Raw genomic sequence first — 19,554 nt, 5'->3', positions numbered from 1 at the left:
GATCTTATACATATTAAAGAATTGTGCTGCATGTTAGGCAAGATTGTGTGCAGTATCCTTTGGAAGACTACAGCAACCTCGACCTCCTGGCAATAGGAATCCCAACCTTTGGTATAAGTCTTTACTACACAGTATGGTAGTGCGGGTGAGCAGCCAGGCTCATCTCAAGAGGGGTCAATGTGAGCTGTAGGGTAGTAACAGCAGTAGGGCTGTAACAGAGTTTCACAGTAACAGTTATTCAAATAAACACTTACACTCAAGGTTTCTTGATTAAACAATTATTAATTTAACAGTCCGTTCAATAAGCCACCATGTAACAATTGTAATACACTTCAAAACAATTTCTCCAAATCAGACGATACCCTTTGGGGATGGCACACAGACACTCTCCACACCCCCAGGTGACTTAAATAGCTAGGACCCTGTGGACATTGATTTGTCACTGGTACATTTAGAGCAATACGAGGTTGGTGTGAAAAGATTAAATCGAGGAATAAGACAAAGGTTAACAAAAAATGTATAAACTGGTAAGTACTTTTTAAACCTTCCAGTACAAAGTAAATTAACCCTTTTTCCTGGAGGAAAGGCAAAAGCACAAGTCGGAGGTAAGCATCTCTCAGGCAGCCAGGACAGTCAAAGTCTAGGGGAGCTGAAGATGCAGGCAAGTAAAAGTCTTGCACAACGTTTTTAGAAAGGTTTGTAGAAACAAGATTCACTTGAAGGGCCACAAGCTGGGAGGCTTGTGAGGGGCAAAGCTACAAGCAACTCTGCACTGGCAAACATGACAAGTCTCAAATGAGAGCAAGTAAGGCTACACAACAAGAGATATGTCCCCTTAGGTTTACAGCACCTTTGTTTAGAAGAAATTGTTCCAGCTGGCTTATGTTCCAGTGTGGCTCTGCAGATCCTGCTGTTCCTGGTCTTCAGTTGTGGGGACAAGAGGGAGGACTTCTGGGTACTCATGCAACACAATGGGAAGGTCGGCGCCAGCAAAGGACAAACTTCAATTCAGCGGCACTTCGCGGTTTCAGCTTCTCGTGTCTATGGCAAATAGCAACACCGTGGTTCTCGGATACCACTTCAGACTTTCCTCCCATCTCGGGTCCAGCACTCTGTTGAGGTGGCTCAGGCTTGGTCAGTCCTTCAGGGAAGTCCGGAGGATCTTCCTGGGGATCATGTCCAACCTAAAAGTGATGCACTTGATCTGGTGTTCCTCTCCCGGGTGCTTTGGTTCCAGCAGGAGCAGAAGTACAGCCAGCTTCGAGAGGATGTCCAGACAGTTGATTGGTCCCACCAACCCAAAAGGGAGAAGTGGTCCTAGCAGGGCTTCTCTAGTCGAGGTGAATTCAGAGCTTCAGCACAGCAGCAGGGCTGCACTGGGCAAATCAAGAGCACAGGAGTTGCAGCAGGCATCTCTTACAAGTTCTTCATTGGATTCCTTTGTCCAGTGGTCGACTCTGCCTTCAAGTCAAAAAGCCTTGCCTTTTATGCAGGTTTCTCCCATTCATTCCAGCCTAGCTGTCAGTGACCCAGCTGGGTGGCTGTCCTCCAAGGACAGCCAGCCGGCCTATCACTGTTGGGTGCATTCCTGTAACCAAGAGGATTAAGCACAGGGAGTTTCAGGCACCTCCCACAATTCCTGTACTTGTCAGACACCCTGGAGCCAGAGGCGGGGTTCACTCATGAATCCCACCAAAGAAAGCGAACAAAGGGACCAAACCGGGTTTGCCACACAGAGTACATTTCAAGGAGGACATTTCCAACAAGAAATGGCGAAAACAAGACCGGGGCCATTTCAACAAAATGAGCACCCACGAGTGCCTTACTGCAGCTGAAAATGCAGCCCGTGATAAAAACACACAATGGTAGTAAAAAGTGATCACCTGCCAGCCGCCATTGATTGTAGAAAGGGTAACATTAAAATGTTACATGAGAAACTAGAAAGGGGATACTAAGTAACCCCTCCAGCACCCTATGGTAAGGTAGTGTGTGCTAGGTCTAGAAAGTTACTGAAGTCAATTTCACTTCAGTGCTCAGAAGGTATTTAAACCTTTGGGAAATCTAAGAGACTTCCCTGTGCCACTGCACTGAAGGTGCTGTGCGTCACAACGCAAAGATGATGCCTATGGAGTTTGTCAGACTCCAAAGTCAGAAGAAACACAGAAAACAGAATTAAAAGTACCTAGTCCCAAAGTTAAGCAAAAAGAGTTGCGGGTCTCTATGGTGGGAGGAATTTAGCTCTAAACTGAAAATTCTCCCCAACACTGCATGTACATATTGTTATATTAAGGGTAGTCATTAGTTGATCTCTGTAGGCATGCTTCATGTTTAGAGGACAGCTCTTGCCTTATTTGTGACAATTATTACACGCTCACACTAATTCCAGTGAAATTGATCAGGCTGAAAAGTGCTGTACTGAGCAAATTAAATTATTAAATTAAATGAACTACAAGATAGTGTTGAAATTGCTAAAATTAGTAGGTTGTCTTTCTCCATTCACAAGAAGGATTTCAAACAGAAGACAAAATGCCTAAATATCCTAAACACCGCCCCAATAACATCTGACTACGGTAAGCATCACTTCTCTTCAACCGATTTTTAGCAAAGCTGCAACTTCAGGCCAAGGAGTAATAACGGTATCCTTTCATCGTATTTGCACCATAGCTATGTGCAGCCAGAGCAAATGCAAACATGCCCAATTGTGGTATGCAACCCAGTTTTGTATTTATGGACCATACGTTTTGATGCAGTCAGTTTACAGTCTCCCAGGCAGGGGTGTTGCTAGGTTTGGCATAGGACCTGGGCTACGCTATTGTTGAGACCGTCGGGACTCGGCGCTAGCTAGCCTTTTGGTTCTAGCTCCTGAGCTTCTATTCGGGGCTACAACCAAAAGACCTGGGGCTATAGCCCCTCTCAGCTTCCACCCCCCCAGCAACGCCTAGTCAGAAACTGTTTATCAACCACATTGCATGTTCTATGCCAGAAAAAAAAAAATGCTTATGCCATTCGATGTCGCTGGAACATTTTTGGAAATTAACAATTCAGAGACCTAACATAACATCCCCACCAGTGTGAAGCTTCCTATTCAGGACAAATTAATACGACAAGAAACACAAGGTCTTGTGGCAAAGTGAAGCCCAATTCTGAAAACGCAGTTCCAATAATTGGCCATTCCGTATATATTAATTTGATAACAATTTGTTTGAAAAACTAACCTGTAGTTCCGCAATAACTTGGTGACAAACACAGGATTAAAACTTCCATCATGCTTTTGGTAAAGAGAATTTTGGGTCATCAATCGTTCCAGCAAGGACATATCTTGAAAAATAAAAATAGGATGTCAATTATTGAAATGAAGTCTGATTGAGAACAACTTACCTGTATCAAATGTACGAACTGTTAGAACCGATTCACTAATCTGGCCTGGTGGACAGATGTACAGAAGTCCAACCTATAGTGACAGGGACGGTTGTAGGTGAAAGGGTTGAAAAGATTCAAAATACAATGGTTTCGAATCAAAAGGACCGAAAACCAAAAGATCGGATGCAAACCCCTGTTTTTTGCCCAAACCCCAAAAAAAAAAAATGTTTTTAAAAAAAAGGCATTTGATCCTTTTTCCCGATCCTTTTGAGTTGAATGTATTGTATTAGACCCTTTTTCATTCAACCCTTTGACTGGACACCACCGGGACTACTCGGCTGTAGCCAAAGCAGTTTAAGGTTGCAAGGCGAGTGGTCAAGGGCCAGTCTCAGGAAAGGTGAGCCTGTGGGGGGTCCTCAATGAATACAAAGAAACACACTTAGAGACAGTTATAAAAATGTTTTATCTATGGCCATATAACACTATGAAAAATGACTATTAGCATGTAATATCACACAATACGATGTAAATTATACATATATACCATCACTGTAGTAGGGCAAAACACATGACACAGCCCTGCAAAGGAAGGTACGGATTAGTATGCAGCACTACAGGTCCACAGAGATACAACACCAACTTAATGTTCATCCCTAAGCTGTATGGGGCTTTGTGACCATATGTTCAAAGTTCCAAACAGTTTTTGTGAGATGGGAAAGTTCTAGTGGGAGGTTTCTGGAGTCCAATGAAGAATTGCAAAGGGTAGAGAACAAGTTATCGCAGCTAATAAAAGCGTCTCCCACTTTCAGAATGCTTGTACAAACATGCAACGGCACAGCCAAGCCGTTACTCCCTTAATATTTGGTAACCTTTGGAAGGGGTTAAGAAGTACTGTTACAACTCCCCACCCCCCCAAAAATACTACCAATTCTTCTTAGGACTTGGTAGGTCTTCAGAAGCAGGTCCAAGGTCTCTTTTCCTGCCTTCAGCTACGGTTCTTGATGCCCAGGGCTGCAGGTTTGAGCACTTCGCCGGTCAGGGACAAATTCTGGTGCAAGGTCTTCAGGATGGAGAATGCAGAGGAACTCAATGAAGGGCCCCTCTCCGCACCAGAGTGGATGTAGGAGAGACATTTTGGAGGCTGACCACAGATGCACAGCAACGCAGGGGGACAAACTTGTTGCAGTCAGACTTGGTCTCCCATCTCGAGCCCTCGTGATGATGGAACCACAAAATTTGACATGGGTAGGACTGCTGAGATCTTCTACAGGACAGGGCACTTCAAGGGCAGCAGCAGACGTTGGTCTCCAGGCCTTCTGATGGGCTTATGTTTTCCGTGCATGTCTTGCAGCTGGACATACTTGGTTCCTTGAGGTTTCTTCCAGGATCTCTGAAGAATGGGTGTAGGGGTCCCCTTATCCAAAAGGCAGGTAAGAGCTGAAAGTCAGAACCAAACAAACATCTGGAGGCAACCCCCGTGCCCCCCAAAATCAAGACCGCTGCTGGCACAGCTCAAGCATACCATTGACACAGTTTGCGAATCAGGACCAGACAGTCGCAACCCACTTCGTGGCAGTAAACCCACATTGCCCTGCAGTAAGCTGTGAAAAGCATCTGCTTTCCCGGATTTTCTCACACGTCAGGAAGAAGGGTTAGTGACAAGATGACCAAGGGACAAATGAAAAACATTGTGGGCACATCCATGTTCGGCCACTAGTCACAGTAGGTAGCCAAACGCGGTAAACGTGGCACAGCTAAAGTAAAATACACTAAGAAATAGCAAAAAGTAACTGCTGCCACCAGCCGGTCCCCGAGGCACACCTAAAGTAACCAAAAATCCTCTGAGTGTTAGTCTAGGGCAAACGAAAAAGTGTGCCCCACTGTACTGCATTGTACAATGATAAAAAGTTAACAAAGTCATCTGAGGAGAAACCGGTTTCCCAGTGCAGACAGCCTGAATACATCCGTTTCCCCATGACAAATTAGCAAAAGCCAGTTTAGTGAAGCGGACGGCTTCGCTACTCTGTAAAAAGGTGCAGGTCAGATTCAAAAATTAAAAGCAAAATGTTTGGTGGTCAATAGAAATGGAGGGAAAGAGCAATCTTTCCGAACACCAACTACACCACTGTCATATCTGTCTACTCAAGATTGAGCTTTACTTAGATTCTGTATCAAATATCGCCCTCTAGTAATATGACCCTGGGAGCCTTTTAAAAGCATGAATACAACATTTTAAAAATGCCCAGATCCTCTAAAGCCTACACTCTTGCAAGGGGGCACCATTAAGTGTCACTTTCAGAACTTCATGCTGAAGAAAAGTCAATGAAACCAAGAATGTGTGTTCACAGTGGCAAGTCTTCAAGCAATGGCAGGACTAGTCAATGTTAAGTTCGTACTCGTGAACCATTCACAATGGTGAGAAGCTACTACCAGAAGGACAATTAACATAGCTAGGCAAACCGGCACCACAACCCAGCGGGGCCAACTTGGAGATAAGCCAGGATTTAGCTCAAAGCATCGCTTGTGAATATGAACAGATAATTCTAGGTTGCAGTTCAGCAACCATTTTTCCAATACACACGAGAACCAGAACATTGTAAATCAACTTAAGTTTGAGTCTAAACAGTTCCAGATGCATGCAGTGTTGTGTGGAGGTCGATTATAGCAGTCCAACATGCCGCCCTAGAAAGACCCCCTCAGCAGTGACCTTGAAGGAATTTAGAGTTTATGGTTTGAAAGCTTAACTGCGGAGTACAAAAATTGCATTTTCCAGTATGCGGTTTTGTGTTTGCACACATTCGGACTCCTTAGACCGCTATATAAAGAACCCCGTTTGCTCCCAGATCGGGCTTAGAACCATGGTCAATGTCTTCGACAGTGTGTTCAAATACATCAACCATAGCTGCCAGACCTCTGAAAAACATTTTCTTTGTAGGGTCTTCCAAACAAGCAACTTCAAATTTCAGAGACACAAGCCCTCCTCCCCCAGCATCCACATGCAGTCAATTATTTAAGCAGTAGTGACGGGTGCTTAACGGTCTTAAGCTCCCAAACTGTGGACGAGCACTGCTCTTGCATGAACCAGCAATCTACCAGCACCTGCTTCTGAAGTACTAGAGAAGCTCCACCAACATAATTCTATTTATAGAGTTCATGATGCAAGCAAAAACAACTTTACATGTTGTTGATTACTGGCTGGGCGTCCATGGTACCAAGCAGATACTGTGCCTACATATCAGCCAGTCTTAAGAGACACAAAGTAGTAGTTTCTAAAGACCAGTTCTTGGTCAGTTGCTCCTGCAACAGCACAACCACTTTGTATTGCAACCAGCTAACAGTCACTCAGACAACGCCCCAAGCCTAGTATCAATCCCCAGCAACAACATTTATGGACCTACCTAAACCATGTTTGATGGCGACTGGGGACCTCAAAATTGGACCTAGCTGCTTAGGGTCACCAGCTAGTACCAGCTGACCCCCAACCGTGTTACTCCTGGGATCCATTGCAGAAAGTATCCCTGTGGAAGAAAGGGGACAATTATTAGCAATTACAGGACAAATCCTTGATTAACATGCAAGAACATACATGCTGGACTGCTCTGAAGACCATTTCATGTCGTTGGGTAGAATTTACTGGCAGCAAATTTTAAAGGCCAGTTACTGACAAACAAAATAAAAGTATAAAGTGAATGACAGACTCCACTCCCCATCCCCCCTTTGCATGCATCTCCTTGTCCAAGAAGTCACTCTCTTAAGGGAGACCAGGCAGTAGCCCAGTAAAGCAACAAGCAGAAGAGTTAACTTCACCGCCCAATGGAGCAAGGTGATCACACATAACTATGCTACACAGAAGCCTGGGTCCTCCCAACATTAAGAACGTCCAATCACACTACCAATATTTCTATGAAAAGTAAAGCCTTTACCCGCAATGGCAGTCACACACTCTGGCTCCACGGCATGGCCAGATTCATCAATAAAGACGTGGGAAAAATGGTCACGGGGGAAGTTGGCAGACACCAGCCTAGAATAAAAACAAATTGGTTAAGAAAGGGGGGTTAGGGTGGGGGGGGGGGGATTAGGGATGCAGCCGATTACACTCAATATATCCCTCGACAGACATGCAGTGTACAATTGTTAGAACAGTTTTTCTAAAATCCTACCAAGCCATCAAACACCATATCCGAGGCAGTACAAAAGCACCACTCTTAGTAGAAGGCTTAACACCTGAGAATGTTTTGATAGCATGCACAAAGTAGGCAGGCTTATTTTAGGAGAGCGAGAGAGGGGGTTGTGGCTTGGTACAAAGATTGTAACTTACATGTGGTCCAAAGAAACACACTATGTATTGCAAAATGAAAGGGTTTATTTAAGTACTATAACAAACTCTGTACGATCTACCGACAATGTACAACCTTACTAAGAATAGCAATCAGCAGCTCAAGGTGAGTCAAACCTATGATATGGAAAGTCATTTATAACGCGCCTGTACACAACTGTTTCTAGGCGCAACAAGACAAGGCAGGGAGGACAGAGGGAGGACAAAACAACGATCTTACTAGGCCTTGTGTCATTCAGATCTCGCAAAGGGAGGGAGGTGAAGAGGTTATGGGCGGAGGGGAGGAGTGTGGGTAGCTCATAAGTGCTGCTGGTAAGTGGCTCATAAGTGAAGAGAATCAGGGGACGGTAGGGTTGCAGATACAGACCCATAAGTGCAAGGGAGCCCCGAGGCAGTGCAAGGGCAACTGGACATGCAGGAGCCTGGACCAGAGTAGAGGGTGGCCAAGAGACCAGTGTGTGGAACAGACAGGGACATCAGCAAGGGAGAGGGAGACAAAGCAGAAGCGAAAAGGAGGGTCTTCAGTTGCTTCCAGAACCAGAGGTGGACCTGCTCAAGTTTGAGGCACAGAGGCTGTTCCAGAGGGAAGCCCCAGCAGATTTAAGATATACCGCCCCCCCCACACCCCCCTCTGTCTGGAGAAGCATCTAACCCACACAATTGGAGGTGGAAGAGCGGAGGGCTCGAGAAGGAAGATGCTTAGGAAGAGAAAGTTGGAGGTAGTGCAGTTCACTGCCCCAGAGAGCCTTGTGGAAGATGCAGAGTCTTGTACCTAATCCTTGCAGCCAGTGGAGAGATTTTAGTGCTGGAGAGATACAATCCCTGAGCTTGTGGCCAATGAAAAGGTGTCCGGACATTTCATCGAAAACAATTGGTCGGCAGGACATTTGGTCGACGTAATTTTGTGGAAAACCGAATGGTCGAATTATTTTTAAAATTTATATATATATTTTTAAGGTTGTAGTTTAGGGAAAAAAGGGTTTTTTTAGCCAAAAAAGGGGGTTGGGGGGGACCCCCCCCCCCCAAAAAAAAAAAAGGGTAAAAATTAAAAATACTAAAAATTCGACCATTTGGTTTGACGAAATCGGTTCGACCATTTGTCCAGTCGACCAATTTTTTTCGATGAAATGTCTGGTAACCCAATGAAAAGTCTTGAAGTCCTGTTCTGGATAAGTTGTAAAGGGGGTGAAGTGTAGAGATTTAGAAAGTGGCTATTACAGTAGCCCAGCTTAGAGAGTACCAGGGCTCTGGAGAAAGTGAGCTTCTGGGCGATGCGAGTAAGGAACAAGTTACTTACCTGTAACTGTTGTTCTCCAGCATGGGTCTGGCATGGATTCACATGCTCATGAATATTCCCCGTCGTCAGGCTGGGAATCCTCGGTAAAGAAAAAACCAGTATCAGTTTCGTTTCTGATCTGTCTTTCGTAGTAATAACCAATCACTGGTCTCTGCGTCATACTGACCACAGCCAATGACTGCCCTCTACCTAAGCACCGCCTCCGGCAGCCATCTTCAGATTTGGAAGCACGTGAAGTGGCAGTATGACCAAGAGAAGAGCCGCAGAGGGGTAGGCGGGAGGGTTCGCTTGTGAATCCATGCCAGACCCATGCTGGAGAACAACAGTTACAGGTAAGTAACTTGTTCCTTCTCCAGCTTCACATGCTCATGAATAAAGAAAACATAGCAGTACACACATGCACAACCACGGGAGGTGGCAAAGGCTCAACATTAAGCATTGCATCAAACTCAACATTAAGCATCTTACCTCCTCACCAGGCTCACCTCAGGCGAACAGGTTGCGCAGCACTGCTTGGCCGACCCTGGACTCCTCCCTGGAATCCCGATCGACGCAGTAGAACTTCGTGAAGGTGTGCGTCGACCTCCACGTAGCAGCCCTGCATATGTCCAGCAGGGGCACACCAGAAAGGAACGCCGTGGTAGCTGCGATCGCTCTGGTGGAATGGGCTCTCGGACGGCCGGGCAGCGGTCGGTTTGCCAACCGATGACAGTACATGATACAGCCGGAGAGCCATCTGGAAATGGAAGCCTTCGAGAGAGCCTTCCCCTGATTGACAGGTCCAAAGTTCACAAAGAGTTGTGACGTCTTCCGAAAACACTTCGTGCGGTCCACGTAGAACTTCAGCGCTCTAGCCACATCCAGCGAGTGCAAAGTCCTCAGCCGGCGACAAAGGCGACGGGAAGAATACAGGCAACACCAAGGGTTCATTGAGATGGAAGTCCGACGGTACCTTGGGCATGAAGGAGGGGTGCGTCCTGAGCACTACCCTCGTGTCGTGCAAAGTCAAGTACGGGGCCTTGCAGGAAAGGGCCTGGATCTCTCCCACCCGTCGTGCGGAGGTGATGGCCACAAGAAACGCTGTTTTCCACGACAGAAACTTCAACGGGGCCGAGTGCAGAGGCTCGAACGGAGGTCCCATGAGCTTGGTCAGCACCACGTTTAGCTCCCACGCCGGGGCCGGAGCCTTCACCGGCGGGAACGATCTGAACAGTCCCTTCATGAACTCTTTCACCAGACGATGAGACCACAAGGACGTCCGTCCCGTGGTTCTGGTGTATCGGGAGATCGCAGCAAGATGAATCTTGATGGACGCGTGTGCCAGTCCAGCTTTAGCCAGCGTCAGCAGGTACGGCAGAACTTGGGGAGCCGTAATCCGTAGAGGGTTAATCTTCTGTGCGTGGCACCAGACAGAGAACCTCTTCCATTCGTGTCCGTAGCATTTAAGAGTCGAGGACGCCCTGGCCTTTGCAAGAACCTCTCTGCAGTCGGCCGGTATGTCGTATCCTCCAAACTCTAGCGCTGCAGGAGCCAGGCCTGCAAGTTCAGCGATTTCGGGTCGTGGTGGAGGATGGCACCTCCTTCCCTGGAGAGCAGATCCGCGTCCACCGGCAGCTTGATTGGCGGGGAGGCTGACAAGTCCAGAAGGTCCGGGAACCATATCTGCCTCGGCCACGCAGGTGCGACGAGGATCATCCTGCACCGTGACCTCTTGAGCTGGTTGACGAGCCGGATTAGCAGTGGCAAAGGAGGGAACGCGTAGAGGAACAGGCCCTCCCAGGGGAACGAGAAAGCATCGCCCATGCTCCTCGCCTGGGGAAACCTGCTGGCGAACCTCCGGCACTTGGAGTTCGTCGCCGTCGCGAACAGGTCGATCTGGGGTGTGCCCCACCGTCGGAAGAGGCGATCCACTAGATCCTGCCGTAGCTCCCACTCGTGGCACGAGCGCAGCTCCCTGCTGAGTGAGTCGGCGATGGTGTTTCTTATCCCTGCCAGATGAAACGGCACCAGAAACATCCCTTGGGCGACTGCCCAATGCCACAGGTCCTGCGCCTCCTTGGACAGTGCTGGGGACCTGGTTCCGCCCGGTTTTCTGATGTAAAACATGGTGGTGGTGTTGTCGGTGAAGATCCTCACCACCTTGCCCTTGAGGGACGGAAGGAAGGACCCGAGGGCCCAAAACACTGCACGGAGCTCCAGGACGTTGATATGTAAGGATTTCTCCATCGGGAGCCAAAGGCCCCTTGCGTGCAGATTTTCGGTGTGCGCTCCCCACCCTTCCAGGGAGGCATCCGTGGTCACTGTCTCCTGGTGGGCTGGGGTCTGGAAGTCCATGCCCGCCGTCAGATGCGCGCGGGTGCCCCACCACCGGATCGCTCGTTGGAAACTCTCGTCGAGTGTGATCCTTTCCTCGAAGCTGCCCGTCGTTTGGATCCAGCGCGCGTCCAGGAACTCCTGCAACGGGCGCATCCGGAGCCTGCACATGGGAATGAGGTAGATGCAGGAAGACATCATTCCGAGGAGGGACTTGATGGACCTCACCTTGGCCGCGTCGGCCACCAACATCCGCTGCACCTTGCCCAGAATGGTCCTGGTCCTCTCCTCCGACGGGGAGGCCAGAAGGGACACTGTGTTGAGCCTCGCTCCCAGAAACAGAGTGTCTTGCGCGGGTACCAGGTGGGATTTGGCGTAGTTCACGGAGAATCCCAGGTCCGTGAGAAGTTGGACGGTCCTTGCCGTGTGAACCACGGCGGGCTCCCTTGTCTTGGCCCGGATGAGCCAGTCGTCCAGGTAGGGGTAGACGTGGATCCTTCGCGGCGCAGCTGAGCCGCCACCGGTGCGAGGCACTTGGTGAACACCCTGGGTGCCGACCGTAGACCGAAGGGGAGGGCTTTGAACTGGTAATGACGCCCTTGGGCCACAAACCTGAGGAATTTTCGGTGCCCCTTCAAGATGGGAATATGGAAGTAGGCATCCTCCAAATCCAACGACGACAGGAAGTCTCCTTCCTCCAGCTGACCCAGGACGTGCTGGAGGGTGACCATCCGGAACTTTTGCGTCTTGATGAACTTGTTCAGACGTCGCAGGTCCAGGATGGGGCACCATCCCCCCCGTCTTCTTCTTCACGAGGAAGTATCTCGAGTAGACTCCGGAGCCCCGAAGCCTCTTTGGGACGAGTTCGATGGCGCCCTTCTTGAGCATCGCCTTCACCTCCAGGAGAAGTTGAGGGACGTGAAGTTCTTTCCTGGCCACGGGGGGGACGCGCGGACACTTTCTTTGAAACTCGAGCGCGTGGCCCCGGGCCAAGGCGTCCAGCACCCAACGGTCGGTGGAGATGGACTCCCATACGCTGACGAAGCTCGCCAGCCGGCCTCCCACCGGGGTGCTTCGGTGGGGGCCCGACCCCCCGGCCGGTTCAATCCTGCTTCGACGAGGCTTTAGCGCCTTGTCCTTGGCGACGACGGCGGGGTCCGCCAGGCTTGCCTCGTCCTCTGTAGCCCTCCTGAGATGACGAGCGGGCCGCTTGACGGTAGGAGGAGAAACTGCCACCGGAACCTTTGGAGGCACCCTTGCCTCCGCTGCTCCGAAAGGGTGTCCGTCGCTGTTGCAGAACTCCAAGGGCCCGGGCCGTCTCGGTGTCCGCTTTAATGGCCTGAAGGGAATCGTCCACCGACTTCCCAAACAGGTTGTTCCCATCGAAGGGCATGTCCAGGACTCTGGTCTGAACGTCTTGACGGAAGTCCGTAGCCTTGAGCCATCCACGCCGCCTAAGGCAAACGCCGTTGCCCAACTGGCGGAACCCAGTGTCGGCGATGTCCGTCGCAACGGTAATGGCGTGGTCCGAAGCCATCTCACCTTCCTGCAGGATCTCCAGGGCCTCTGCCCTCTTGTCGTCCGGCAAGAAGTCCAGGAGGGGAGCCAGTTTGTACCAGAGCTCCCTGTCGTATCGGGCCACGATAGCCAAGGCGTTGGCAGCTTTAATCGTCGTCGCTGCAGACGAGATGACTGCGTCCCATAGCGTCCAATTTCTTTCCCTCGCCGTCCGGTGGGGAAGTCGATGTGGAGGCCGCACCCCCCCCCCCGCTTTTTTCCTGGCCGCCGCGGAGACGACGGAGTCCGGAGTAGGCTGCGCCCGGAGGCACAGGGGGGCCGTGTCCGGGACCCGGTACTTTTTCTCGTACCGGTCTCTTCAGGCTGGCGTCGTGGACGGGTTCTTGAGGAGGGTGAGGCCCTCATCCCAAATGTCGTCCAATAGAGGCACCGCAAGGACCGTCTTCCTCTTGGCCTCGCGCCGCTGATAAAGGAAACCTTCCTTCTTCTTCTCCTCAGGGCAGAGTTGGAAAAGCTCGGATGCCCTGGCGATCATTGAGTGGAACGATCCAATCTCGTCGGGCGGAGAAGCCCTGGTGGGAGGCGACGACGGTACATCCTCGTCGTATACCTCGTCGTCCGTACCCGTCGCTGCCGTGTCAGTCCCCGTATCATCCCCTCGGGTGGACGGGGAGGAGGGCTGGAAGGGGCGCGACGGCTGAAAAGGAGGTGGAGGGTGGATCCTTCTTTTCTTGGTAGGGGGAACACCAGAAGGTCCCGGTTCTGGGTCCCCCGACGGGAGAGGTTCCGTCGGCAACGGTAGTCTCGTCCTTATCTCAGAGCAGAAGGACTGTATAGCCAACAAAATGGCCGCCGAGTTGTCTCGCGGCGCTGGCAGAGGGAAATCCGACGGGCGATCAGGGGCCCCGTCGGTACCCTCGACGATGTCGTCGTCACCTGCGTCGGGATCCATCCCGACGGGCCGGTCTTCTTCCACGCCGAGGCCGTGGCTTAAGACCTCGACCAGTTCCTCCTCCGAGGTTGAAGCCGAATCTACGACGACGCCCTGCCCCCCCCTTTTTCTTCTCCACGGGGGTCCTATCGATGGGCACAAAAGAGGACTCCCTCCGAGGTGGCAGGGAGACTCTGAGCCCCGAGGTCGCCACCACTGGTGTAGCCTCCACAGGCTGAGCCAGGGCCGCCGCAACAGTTTCGATAGAGGGCTTGGCCGGATGGATTAAGGCCTTCACCACCTTAGGTGCGCTCACCGCCTTATCCTTGAGCGGGGGGGGGGGGGGGGGGGACACTGCCTCGCTCCCCCTCCGCCTTCGAGCTCGACCGGGGCCTCTCCAGGAGCTTCGCCGGGTGCTCGGCCTTCCTCTTACCCGACCCAGGGCGTTGGCTCGTGGTTGATGGTGCCGGGGAGGGTGCGCCCTGCCTGGCGCCCGTAGAGCCCGACCGTTCGGCGCTCCCGATGCCAGCGGACTTGCGGTGCTTGGCCTTATGTTGGACCCACGTCGCCGGGGCGTCCTCAAAGGTCTTAGAAGACCGCTCGGATTTCTTCCTTTTCTTCTCGCCGGACGGGCTCTTCCCTTCTAGCCAGTTGGCGAGACGTTGATGGCGGTCCTTCATGGTCCGCTCCGACATGTTGCCGCAAAACGCACAGTCCTTCTCCACGTGCGTCTTGTCCTCATGTAGGCAGTAAAGACAAAAAGAGTGTTCGTCCTCCTTGAAGACGTTCTGCAGCTGGCATCCAGGGCAGACCCTGAACAGCTTTCCGGGCGTCGAGCTTCCCTTCTCCTGGGCCATGGCCGGGCCTGAGAAACTTCTGGAGTCCTCCAAAAGCGTAGCTCGACGAAATAGTCACCCTTGAGGGGCGCAGACGAATCCGAAACGGGTCCCCGTTGATCGGATGGTGAGTCGGTGGAGCTTGAGGCTCTTTTGACCGAAAAAACGAAGTTTTTGAGAAAAAAACGTGAAAAAATAGCACTAACTCTAGAGAGCAATAGCACGAGGATCCCAACACATGAACGTGCGGTAAAAATCTGAAGATGGCTGCCGGAGGCGGTGCTTAGGTAGAGGGCAGTCATTGGCTGTGGTCAGTATGACGCAGAGACCAGTGATTGGTTATTACTACGAAAGACAGATCAGAAACGAAACGGATACTGGTTTTTTCTTTACCGAGGATTCCCAGCCTGACGACGGGGAATATTCATGAGCATGTGAATCCATGCCAGACCCCATGCTGGAGAAAGAAGGAATACCGTAGATCAGGTGCATCTGATAGTGTGACTTCTTAGAGACAGAGATTTGAGGAGAGAGGTCAGAGTCGTAGATTATCTTAGCCTCACTGGAAGGAGCAGGTAGAGGACTCAGGGTGGGCAGCAAGAGTGAGAAAGGAAAGGAGGGAGCAGGTGTCCCAATGAGGAGGATCAGTCTTCCTGGCATTAACACATTCAGAATGGCAGCCAGCTATTATTGGGGTGTAAAACCAGGTTTGATATAAATACCAACAGTATTTCAAGGGTAGTAGACCCTGTCAGTCATGCAGTGGCACAGTTATGAACTCACATAATAAACCAACCCTGTTACAAGTATACACCTTGCAACATTTTTTAGAACTCAGTTCGGAGCCAGTCAATCAACTGCTTTCTGGAGGGGCCTCAAGCTACTCAAGGATAAGTATGAACACAACCATTTTAGAATGCACCAAGCAAACCAGTGAAAGCAAACCCCTATTACACTTTAAGAAGAATGCAATGTTATTCAACGTATGTAATTGACCCTTTGACTTTTTTGGAAATGCTCCAAGCAGTTTTCAGAAGGGGCACAACCCAGTGTTATACAAGTTTAGAAGAGCAGCAGCTATTCAAAGTAACCAACCATATACCTTTAAGAGGGACTACAAGCAACTAACTTCTAGATTGTTTTAGATCTGCATAAAGCAGATCAGGGGGAGCAAAACCCACTTACACTGTAAGAAGAACCCAGTTATTCAAGGTAGGTAAACCCTATTGGTAATCCTTTTACACAGTCAAGCAATGATACAACCATACCAACATGTATTATTCTGTAGCGGGGGCACCAAGTTAGTAAAGCAACTTATATACTTTTTAGAGGGCACAATGCAACAAAGACAAGTATACCTTAAGGGCACCTTTTAACTTCTTTTACAGAGATCGTTACCACACTAATTATTTCAGCAAGTACGTAATTTTACACGTTTTATACTTTCAAGGCAGAATGATTTCCTTATCCAGTCCTTCCATAGTCTATTGCATGAGTTCCAAGAGGCAGAAGAGGGACCCTAGTGGTCTAGGTGCTAGCTGTAGGCAGGTTGAGATAAGGGTTCAGTTGTAGGAAACTCAAAGTTTCATAAGGGATCTTCTTAAACCAGTAAGTATTCACTTTCAAAGTTAGTTAAGTGCTCAGGGATTTCAGAGAAGGCTCCCTATATGCATTCAGCATTGGGCCCGGGCAAGTTTGTTTGTTTTTATTATTTATAATGCGCAAGAATACCCAGAGGTATCAGGGCGCAGCATTTACAAGAATTTTCTAAGCTTAGTTGCAGTCATCATAAGAATACATATCCGTAGGACAATACGGTAAACCAATGTTATATACAAAGCAGCAGTGAGGTAGACAGGCATTATGTACAAGTAGACAGGTAGGCACACGTGGATAGTGTGCAGGTGTTGCTGCATTTATAGTCCTAGTGGGCCTCTGTTTGCAGCCATGAAACTACCTTGGTGCAAAGTTTTGGTAAGGTAGGTCCATTCTGAGGTGTGCAGGCAAGGAGTTCCACAACTTGGCCGCTTTTACCGGGAAGCTGTTTCCACCTATGGTCGCACGTTTGTAGTTGGGAACGGATAGGCAGTCTTTATATGCCGTTCTTACAGGTCTTAAGGAAGATTGTCTGTGAAATCTATTAACCAGATAGGTTGGGGCAGCATTGTTGAGCTTTGTGGGCGAGTGATGCCGTTTTTAAGAGGATTTTGTCATTAGTGGAGAGCCAGTTCTGTTGGCTGAATCCTGTTATGTGTTCTCTTCTAGAGATGCCCAGAGCTGCTCTAAGAGCGCTGTTCTGGAGGATTTGTATCTTGCTGGTAGTGGCCTTGGATGATCCTAAGTAGAGGGCGTTGCAGTAGTCAAGGCGGGTCAATATGAGGGCTCTGGCAAGTGTAAGGCAGCTACTGTCCGAGAGAAATGGTTTGGCTGCGCGGATTAATTTGCATGTGTATGCCGTGGAAGATGCTAGGGAGCTCACTTGTCTTTTAAAGGAGAAATTAGAATCCAGGTAGAATCCCAGTGTTTTGACCTCTTGTCCGACTGATATTGTTCCCATCAATCATGGCGGTATTGTATGCCGGGCCCAGTTTCTTTAGGCTGGAGGTGGTGCCTAGGATGATCAGCTCTGTTTTATCATCATTCAGGCATAGTCCATGAGTGGCCATCCATGCCTGGATGATGATGTACACTATATTTAGCAAGGCCAAATCCTTTCCATAATCTCCAGAAAGCGGAAGGAGGATCTGGGTATCATCCACATAGTTAGTGTAGGTGATACCGAGATGATCCAGATCATCGAAAAGGGGCTTGGTAAATATATTATACAGAGTAGGGGAGACACAGGATCCCTGTGGCACACCACAAGTGATAGGTATGGGGTCTGCTGCAGCAGTGGGAGAGAAGACCCTCATAGTTCTACCATTAAGGAATGATGTGATCCAGGTAATAGCGTCAGTAGAGAGGTGTGCTGATGAGTAGAGGTGTGAGCATAGGACAGAATGATCGACCAGGTCGAAAGCTGCAGATGGGTTGAGGAGTAGGAGTAAGGCAGCTTGTCCAAGTGTTGTGGGCAAACTCCCAACCACACGAATCACCCACTCAGCCTCCCCAGATGTACACCAGACTCAAGGTAACTGTTACCCAAGCCAACACAGTACCGTAGGAGAAAAGAGCAGCTTAAGAGTGGATGCCTTCAGGATGCAGCAGCACAGGACCCCACCCCTGGATTCTTGGGCAGGAGACGAAAGAACGAGCCACTGGATGGGAACTTGCAGCAGTCAGAGGAGGTTTCCAGCAAAGGTTTCTTCATGGATTCCCTCCACCCTGTGGATTTGGTGCCTTTTTACATCAGCCAGATGAAGAACGAAAATCGCTGGTCGGATTCTCTTTAATAATCTGGTCCTACGCTCTGGTGAGGAGACTTCCAAGGATTCAAATTGTGTCTTTGGAAGTTCAAGGTTTTGGACCTATTAAGACAATGCGCCCCACTCAGGCTTGAGGTCCCAGGGTATTGGTGGTTTGCAGACCAGCAAGGTCACAAGAGGTCGTCGGATGGCTCAAAATGCAAGTCTTCGGGAGACTAGGGATCTCACCTGCCTCTATGAGTCATCGAATTCGGGACCCCTGGTTGATTGGAAGGAATGTTAAGTCAGGTTTGGTTACACAGCAGGCTCTCTAGTTGCTGGAAATCACTGCAGATGTCCTTTCTACACCTTCCTCTTCGGTTTCCACTCCAGTGGTAGACTTGTCAGCAGCTTCCAGTTTGAGTTTTTATCAGGCACTACAGCACAACTTCAGAAATCTCTTTCTGTGGTTTACAGAAAGGCGCTGTCTGGCTGTCCAATCAAAACAGTCAGCACCTCACTGGTGTCGGTTCCTTACAAGCAAGGTGACAGACAAAGGGCTGCAGAGTTTGACCACTCCCTCGCTTCCTGCCTTCTCAAACTCTGGAGCCTCGGCGGGGAATACAAAGGATTGTGGCTGAAGACAAAACATCCTCCGAGGTCATTCCTGCCTAGAATCACAGGGAAGAGCTCAAACTACAAGCAAATGAGAAATGACGAAAAAAAGAAGGAGCCCACTATTTTAGCAAAATGGTGGCCCTTCTATGCATTACTGAGGCTGGTTTAACAGCCTGCAAGTAATACGACTAAAAAGCCACCAAGGTAAAACCGCTGCCACCAGTCATTCAAGTACACTTGCAATTGTAAGACATGCATTACTTACCGTAGTAGCATTTCTGATGATTGGATCTGCTTAGATTCACATGCTGCGCATATGGTCCAACACCCAGTGGTAACCGCAGAGTATTGCATCTTGTCTTTCAGGGACCGAAAGGAGACGTCGGCATAGGCGTGTCTGTAACACTATCCCTATCGTGACGTGTAGTGTACCCAAAATCCCTCACGCGCCGAGGTCCCTCTGATTGTATTTTTTCTGCCATGTGGGAGCCCAAGGCTATTGAGAGCAAGTACATGAAGAGATAAATTAGTAAGACGTCTATGTTCCTTCCACCCCGAGCGGGGAGGTAGGGCGGGCGCATGTGAATCTAAGCAGATACAATCATCAGAAATGCTATTACGGTGAGTAATGCATGTCTTCTGATGCTTGTTAATCTGCTTAGAATCACATGCTGTGCATAGACTAGCGAGCAGTACCCGGAGATGGAGGTGGGTAGTGAGAAGGAACAGTAGAGAAAAGATGTCTTAGTACTGCTTGTCCCACCTGAGAATCAGACCTAGAACAAGTGTCTAGGCAACAGTGCTTTGTAAAGGTGTGTACAGAACTCCAGGTTGCCGCTTTGGAAATGGACTCTAGGGGAACATTTGCAATGAATGCGATGGAAGCCCCAGTGCCCAGAGTAGAATGTGCTCTAGGCTTGAATGGCAGTTCTCTCCTAGCAAAAGTGTTAACAGTGTGACGAATTTGACAATTCACCTTTAGATAGCCGATTTAGAGACAG

General features: G+C 49.5%; 1 protein-coding gene across 2 annotated transcripts in view; it reads right to left on the bottom strand.

The window, feature by feature from the left end:
• MOV10 (Mov10 RNA helicase) overlaps window positions 1-19,554 on the bottom strand; it is a 196,037-nt gene that overhangs the window by 38,554 nt on the left and 137,929 nt on the right. For both annotated transcript variants that reach the window (XM_069633328.1, XM_069633329.1), the window contains exons 13-15: window positions 7,284-7,381; window positions 6,759-6,878; window positions 3,216-3,318 (exon numbers count right to left, since the gene is read on the bottom strand). In XM_069633328.1, coding sequence (XP_069489429.1) covers window positions 3,216-3,318; window positions 6,759-6,878; window positions 7,284-7,381 — 321 coding nt within the window. The remainder of the gene's footprint in view (window positions 1-3,215; window positions 3,319-6,758; window positions 6,879-7,283; window positions 7,382-19,554) is intronic.

The sequence above is a fragment of the Ambystoma mexicanum genome, chromosome 13, assembly GCF_040938575.1.
Source record: "Ambystoma mexicanum isolate Mex_15411 chromosome 13, UKY_AmexF1_1, whole genome shotgun sequence".
NCBI lineage: Eukaryota > Metazoa > Chordata > Amphibia > Caudata > Ambystomatidae > Ambystoma > Ambystoma mexicanum.
The sequence above is the reverse complement of the archived record's forward strand: the minus strand, read 5'-3'. Positions and strand labels throughout refer to the sequence as shown.